The following is a 7,806-nucleotide window of genomic DNA, read 5'->3' as shown; positions in this document are numbered from 1 at the left end:
TTTATCATCCACTGAGATGGCTGTTGAGGCAGCACTCTGAGAATAGCCAGAGAGATGTTGACTCTCACAAACACCTGATCAGATGAACCAATTGGAGCAAAGGAAGAACAGGAGACATTTGCAGGAAAATTGAGAGGATTTTGCTGAGAAAAGTTCTCATTCAACATCTGCCTTGAGAATTAGGATTAAAATGTTTGGTTTTTAACAGTTCTGAGCTTTAATGTTCAATTCAGGGATTCAAGATCATAGAATACATTTTTTAATGTATTCAATGATTTCATGTTCTTAAAAGACATTGCTGGGACAAAAAATCAGAGTTATATTAAACAAGGTTAAATTTTCTTTGGTTCTGATTACCCACCCCTCCACCAGGACATTGTGATCCCAGGTTGGAATCCCATGTCAGATTTGTTTATTCTTTCATGTTATTCATGTTAAAGTGCATCGATGTTCCCAAATGTTAGTCTCAAAGTATTACATGGATATTTTCTTCTCTAAGCCTTATAGACTTTGGAGGAAGTAAATCCCATGCTTTGAGGAAACCATTCCAAAAGGAAGCACTTGTTGAGGAGTGGCAGGTTTTGTAGGAGATCATGCTAACTAGTTGATTGTTTATCAGGGCCCAACAGCATACGTGTTAACGAAAGAAGACAACATGAGTTACCTCATTTGGAACGCGAGCAGTGGACAGAGGTACCAGCAATTTGACTCCTTCTGCCCCTTGCAGAGTGTTGGCAGTTTGGTGGGCACAGACAATGTGAGTTACTTTCACCATTTATTTTTTGTACCGCACTCTATTCAGAGCGTCCGTTCTGTCGAAGCCGTTTCTTGACTAGGGTTACAATCCTGGTCGGGTCACTACTCCAACACTAAGTCAGGGCAGGAATTTGTTCATCATGCCAGCGATAACTCCCCGACTCTTCGTGAAGGACATCATGGAATCTTTTAACGTCCACAAACTAATGCCGGCAGACGGGACGCCCAGTTTAACGTCCATCCGAGGGATGGCACACACATTGATGAATCACCTTTTTTATGAAACTCTGGGATGACAGTTTATAGCTGGGTCAGGATTCACACCCAGGCTTCACAGGTTAGAGGTGAGTGTGTGTACCTCTCGGCTATCCTGCCATCCCACATTCACTATACATTAGTTATTTGTGATTAATTTGACAACAGTTAAGCTTGAGCACTTAATGCAAAGTACAAAACTTGTTTTTATTTCAATGATCTTCCCATCTGAGCACACATCTCATCATTCTGGGTTCCCAGATTCAAACCCCACTCCATCATCATCATGATCATCATCGTTTTACTGCTGTTTCCATGCTTGCATGTTTAAGCCGTGGTTCATCTAATGACTGCTTTCCATTCCTATCATATTAACTTATCCGTTGTTTGTCTCCAAATGATATTGTGGTGGTCACCATTGTCTCGGATTCTAGATGCTCATCTGCTTCCACCAAATATGTATCATTACCCAGAATCACGTTGAACAGTGATCCTCCCCCTCCCCAACCACTTTCTCCTCCTTTCCACAAGTCGGCTTCAATCCTACTGAATACAATATGTTCCTGTGAAATAACCCCCCCCCCCACCGCCAACCTCCTCACTCGATCTCCCTTGAGTGATGGAAGCAACGAATGGTGTTCACAGCATCTTGATATGGTTACATTATTAAGATTGATTATTTTTACGAGTATAATAGCCCATCAGAAATGACAGGTTGGAGTTATTTTATTGGAAATATTCAAGGAGACTGTAATATGTTTCATAGCAAGAAAAAGCATTCTTTTAAAACACTATGTGAACAAATGTGACTCCATTTTCATTATCTTCTGGGACATTTTGTTTCGACAGCGCAGCCTCGTGAGCGTGCCAAAATGTGAAGCCTCGGCCTAGTATCAAGTGTGCTTCTATCTTCTATATTTAATAAACATCTAAAAGACATAAATGAACACCCGTTTTACTCTGCATGCGTTGCACATCACGAGTAATGAATTTCACCTCCCTGCGCCTTGTATTTTAAAAAAATATTCAAAAAAATGATTCTGTACACCGCCCTTGAGGCTCTGTTTGCAAGTCACCATCGACATTTCCAACAGAAGAGATGTAATTACTCTTCTTCTGGGTGCTTGGGTATTTTGAGTCATCAGGGTCTTTTTGGTCCTCGGGGTCTAATGGCTCTAAAATATCTCGCACTGCGTAATTGAAAACACCTCACTGCACTGGACAGGGATACAGCACTGTAAGGGTTGGTGACTTGTGATGCCCTCTCTCACTTGGAGATGGTGCAGCACCACTTTAGATGTGTAAGCCAGATCAGATGTCAGGTCAGGTTAATGTCAAGTCAGGCCAGATCAGATGTGTGACTTGCTCCAGGTATCATATAAACCTGTACTAACCTGTTCCATGGTCGGGTTGTCAGCGACTAAGCCGTCTCCCTCACCAGGTTTTTTGGTGAGGAGGGTGTGTGGATATGGACACCCAGCAGGATTAAAAACAAAACCTGTCAAAGGGCGGAGGAGCTCCTTGTGAGCCAACGGTCATCCATATCTCATGCCCAACTGTGTCTGCGGATGTCCTCCTGCAGTTGGGTTACTTCTTATTAGGAGGTTGGTGGCAGGATTTGCACTCCAGCCACTGTAAAACTCTTCATTCCGCAAAACACAAAAACGCAAAGAAATCTGAAAACACACTCCGTGGGAGTACCTCCTATGCAGCTTCCCTTCGCAGGGCAGCTCACCGGTTGACGGGATTGGGGCAAAGCCTTCGGACCCCCCAATCTTTGATGATAGGAGGGAAACCACGGGGTAACATTCCCGGGTCAGATTGCGGGAGAGTGTGTCGGAGTGGTGCTGAGGTGTCGTCCACCAGACGGCGGTCTCCTTGGGTCAACCTGAGGCAGTCCCTTTGGGTGGGTGCCTGGAATGTCCTATCCCTAAGAGAGGATGATCACCTGTCTCTGTTATCATCTGAGCTCAAGCGTTTGAACATTGGTATTGCAGCACTCTCTGAGGTTCAGAGACCGGATTGTGGCGAGATCATGGTGGGTGGTTACACCTACTATTGGTCTGGTCGCTCTGATAGTTACCATGCCCAAGGAGTTGCTGTAGCTGTGTCCAATAAGCTGACTCCAATGATAATTGAGGTAACACTGGTCAACGAGTGTATTATGAGATGAAGGATTCATCACTCCTTAGGTGTCATTTCCCTGGTCTCTGTTTATGCTCCGACTGAGACGAGTGATCTCACCGGGAAGGCCACATTCTCTGCCACGCTCGAGTCTGTGGTTGATCAGTGACCCAGGCGAGATACTCTTCTCGTTTTGGGGGATTTCAGTACATCGACTGGAACTGATAGGGATGGTTATGAAACGTGTGTTGGTCACCATGGGTCTGGAGCTGTGAACCTGAATAGCACTAAGTTCCTTGACTTTGCAAGAAGTCATGGACTGAGGTTGGCCGGTTCATGGTTTCAGCGCCCACAAGCTCATCGCTTGACTTGGTATTCCAACGCTGGTGGTGTGGCAAAGGAGATTGACCATGTGTTCGTTGATGGTCGCTGGAGGATGATCCAGAACTGCAGGGTCGACCGGAATGCTCAGTTCCTCAATACTGACCAATTGGCTTGTTGTAGCAACTCTTAAGTTGCACCTCAAATCCAAGAGATTGGTACCATCCCAGCCAAGACTGGATGTTGGCAAGCTCAAGGATGAGAGGGTGGCTGAGGAGTTTGCGAACAGGCTGAGTGGAGATTTGAGGAGTCTGGGTGCTTTGGGAGGTCCCGAAGAGTTGTGGAGTGCCTTTAAGATCACCGTCCTTGATGTTGCCAGTGGATGTCTTGGAACTCAGCATAGAGCAAAGAAGGATTTTGTCTCTCAAGGGACACTGGAAACTGATGTGGATTTTTTTAAACCCACCTTGTTGTGATCGTTGTCCTCCTGAAGGATTCTAACTGGCCGATTGTGGAATCCTATTTGACTTCAGACAGAGTTTAACATTTGTCCGATTTGATTATAAAATCCTACAAAAACCCTTGTACAATGAACTTAAGAATCCCCATTTGATTGCAATATTATTTGGTTCTATTTCATTTATTCTTACTTTAGTTCACAGTTAGACCAACCCGATTCAATTCACTTCCTACATTACATCAGAGTTTTATTCTAACTTGGTACTTGGTCAGTTCCAAGGAGTACAAGCCACTGAGAAACTATACTTCCTCACGTGCTTGCACTGAAAACAATTTTAGATTTCAAAGCTTTTTTATACTTTCGTGAGAGAGAGGTTGGGGGATATTCACCCAGACTGTAGCAGTGTCCTTTAGACAAAAAGCCACTTCGTACATTTTCTAAGCAAAGGTTCATTTATCAGCTCGGTCACTCTGCTCCAGAACAACACATTTCTTATCATTTAGGGCAAAAGTCTTTTGGCCAGAAATGACAGCCAATTCAATTTGCAGCATAAAAGTTACATTTCTGAAACTCCATTTGTTACAATTTAAAATACATTAATATAAATTTTTCCCCCACAATACCATTGACCAGAGTCGAGGGCCAGGCTGAATGGCAGAGCTGAGCTGTTCAGGGAGCTGAGGCGTAAAACTGTACGTGCGCTAAGGGTTGAGAAGGAGGCCTATGTGCGAGGAATCTCTGAGGGGGTAGAGCATCACCTGTGGTCAAGCGATTCTCATCCTGCTTACAGGGGAATTCGCGCATTGCGTTCATCCAAGCCCGTCCTTCAGTGTACTGCAGTTAGAGTAGAGGGTGGTGGGCTCTTGACAGAGGAGTCCGAAGCGAAGGCCCGCTGGGCCGGTTACTTTGAGCGGTTGTACCAGGCTGATCCACCAGTTGTTGAGTTGGATGTCAGGGGTGTCACAATACCTGTTGCTGACCCTCCAATCAACTGTGGTCCATCTTCGCTTGTGGAAACACAGGCTGTGGTGAACCGGTTGAAATGGGGTAAAGCTCCAGAGATCTGTGGCATCCATGCTGAACTTCTCAAGGCTGGTGGAAATGCTGTTCTTGTGTCATTGCATGCAGTTCTGTCCTCTGCCTGGAACACAGGCATCATCCCAACTGAATGGAAGAGGGGCTTTGTTGTCCCTCTCTGGAAAGGGAAGGGTGATCACCAAGACTGCAATGACTACCGAGGGGTGATGCTGCTCTCCGTGCCGGGCAAGGTCTTTGCTCGGATAATTCTTGATAGGGTTCACCACCATCTACTTGAGCACCAGCGTCCAGAGCAGTCAGGCTTTACACCAAAGAGGTCAACGATTGACCGTATCCTTTCTCTTCGGGTCCTCACCGAACGCAGACGAGAGTTTCAGCAGGGGCTACTTGCAGCTTATGTTGATATCTGTAAAGCGTTCGATTCAGTGAATTGGGATGTCCTCTGGAGGATTCTTGGTCTTCGTGGGGTGCCACCCAAACTGATCGATCTGATGTCTGAACTCTACTCTGGTACTGAGAGTGCTGTGAGATGTGGGGGTGCCATTTCTGACTTATTTCCAGTTGTTACTGGAGTTCATCAGGGGTGTGTACTGGCCCCCACACTTTTCAGCACTTATATGGACTGGATTCTCGGGAGGATGTCAGAGAAATCAAGCTGTGGTGCATCGTTTGGGAATTTCAAGATCTCTGATCTTCCTTTAGCAGATGATGCAGTCATCTTTGCGGAGACTTTCGATATCCTTTTGGGGGCCCTCGAGGTGCTGAATGAGGAGTCGGAGCCACTGGGATTACGGGTTTCCTGGGTCAAAACAAAGATCCAGGCTTTCAATGACATCTTGTATGCTGCTGTCCTGTCTGTGCCTGTTTGTGGTGGGGATGTTGAGGTCACGGAGAGATTCAGTTACCTTGGCAATGATATTCATGTCTCTGCTGGCTGTGAGTCAGAGATCAATAGACGTCTGCATCGGGATGGGGAGTCATGGATTCACTGGATCATGGGGTGTGGCGTTGCCGGTACCTGTGCCGGAGGACGAAAGTCTGAGTCTTCAGGTCCTTGGTGCTTTCAGTCTTGCTCTATGGATGTGAGACTCAGACTCTGACCAAGGATCTGAGATGGAGACTTAATTCCTTTGGTACCATGTCTCTTCGGAGAATCCTTGGCAATTGCTGGTCGGACTTTGTGTCCAACGAGCGATTGCTGAGAGAGAGACTCAAATTGATTTGTTATCTGCATAGTCCTTGAGCGTCAGCTGCGGTTGTATGGACATGTGGCTCGTTTTCCTGACGCTGATCCTGCTCACCAGATTCTCTCAGCGAAGGAGTCTCGTGAGTGGAGCAGGCCAATGGGCCGACCACGTGCCTCATTTGCAGCATGTTGATTGGCATCTCAAGGAGATGGGGATTGGCCAGGCATCTGCCTGGGGGATAGCCAGACGGAGGCCCCTGGAGTACCGACGGAAAGTGGACTCAGCGACGCGCTGCTCTGGCGCATGCTCCCATACCTGACCTGACTAGATACCCCACTAATTGGTTCAAACCTTCCAAAAGAACACATTTACATGGAGAACTTGCGTGCCACCCCTCCCCCCACCTCCTCGCAAGACCGCCAGCAAAGTTAAAAACACCCCGATGCACTAATTTTGTCGTCATGCTGAACCTACGTAGCAAATCTGTTTTTTTCACCTGCTCAAGTGAATAATGTTTTTGTTTTTATTGTTGTCTTCAGCAGCAAGTCCTTATAGACTTTGAGAGAATTGTGTTTTCACCATTCATGTTAACTTGGTCCTTTTTAACTCGTTTGAAGATCTGGTTCAATGTGCAACCTTGGGACTCCCCGATGAGGGTGAACTTCGATGTGAGCAAAACCAAGCTGTGGAAGCCCCTCTTCTCCCACCGTTTTCCTAATCCAGGACTGGGAAGTGTCCAGGTATTGAATGGTGCATTGAGCAACGCCAATGTTTTAAACATGTCTGCCAGCTTGTTCTGAAAAAGACTATCACAGTTACAACAAACATACCATCAATGTCAAGCTTTATGTTTCAGCCTCAAGAACTCAGCTTCCAGGCCACAGACAGGAGCACAGCCATGGAGCTACAGGAAAGGTAATGTAACTGTTGTACATGTACATGTAGTTATGGTTCTGCAAACTGTAACTCCCCAGTAATGGCATCCAACATATAGCGGCTTCTGAGATAGTTATTTCTTTCGTACTTCTATAGATAGTCCTCCCCTTTTGTCTAATGCATGACAAAGGAACGTGTATTGTGTGGGAATAGTTAGGTTATTTTCCCCCACTTTCTCCCCCTTTTTCTATCTTTTATTTCAACACCACGTTCAAACCGCACACGCTGCCTCGTTAGCACATGCCGTTAACACCCTGTTCAAATTGCACGCCAGAACTCAACCACCATACCACTTTCAACCATGCCCCCTCAAGCACGCCACCACCACCACTTTCAACCACGCTTTCAACCATGCTGCCACCATAGGACTGCAATTACCTTCACACCACAAAAACAACAAACATCATCTCTCTTTGCTCGCACGCCATCCACTTTGGCCTCAACTATCGTTCTCCCACTGTGGCGCCGTTCCAAGCACCACTCCAATGGAATATGAGGGGCAGAGATTGGTTTCCGCACGGCACGGTTATGCCTGCCTAGGACGCTGGGCTCCACCCTGCTCGGAGCGTATAAAATAGGGTTCCAGGAGGATTCAAGAGATTCATTATTTTTGGAGATAGTTTACAGGTTTCTTTGGAAGGTTTTTCATTGGAGTTTCATCAATGTTTCCTTTGAGGTTATTTCTGGCTTGATTTCAGGTGGACTTGCTGGTGGTGGGTTCAAGTGGAG

The 7,806-nt window shown here is 46.2% G+C and overlaps 1 protein-coding gene across 5 annotated transcripts in view; it reads left to right on the top strand.

The window, feature by feature from the left end:
- CC2D2A (coiled-coil and C2 domain containing 2A) overlaps nucleotides 1–7,806 on the top strand; it is a 209,620-nt gene that overhangs the window by 171,148 nt on the left and 30,666 nt on the right. For all 5 annotated transcript variants that reach the window (XR_015050071.1, XM_085849076.1, XM_085849079.1 and 2 more), the window contains 3 exons: nucleotides 620–757; nucleotides 6,759–6,881; nucleotides 6,998–7,056. Coding sequence is in view for 4 of the 5 variants with exons in the window: in XM_085849076.1 (XP_085705202.1) it covers nucleotides 620–757; nucleotides 6,759–6,881; nucleotides 6,998–7,056 (320 nt within the window). In the remaining variant the exon portion in view is untranslated. The remainder of the gene's footprint in view (nucleotides 1–619; nucleotides 758–6,758; nucleotides 6,882–6,997; nucleotides 7,057–7,806) is intronic.

Source organism: Eptatretus burgeri, chromosome 12, assembly GCF_056783735.1.
Source record: "Eptatretus burgeri isolate ZD-2024b chromosome 12, Ebu_testis_v1, whole genome shotgun sequence".
Classification (NCBI taxonomy): domain Eukaryota; kingdom Metazoa; phylum Chordata; class Myxini; order Myxiniformes; family Myxinidae; genus Eptatretus; species Eptatretus burgeri.
This window is presented reverse-complemented; position numbering and strand designations above follow the sequence as displayed.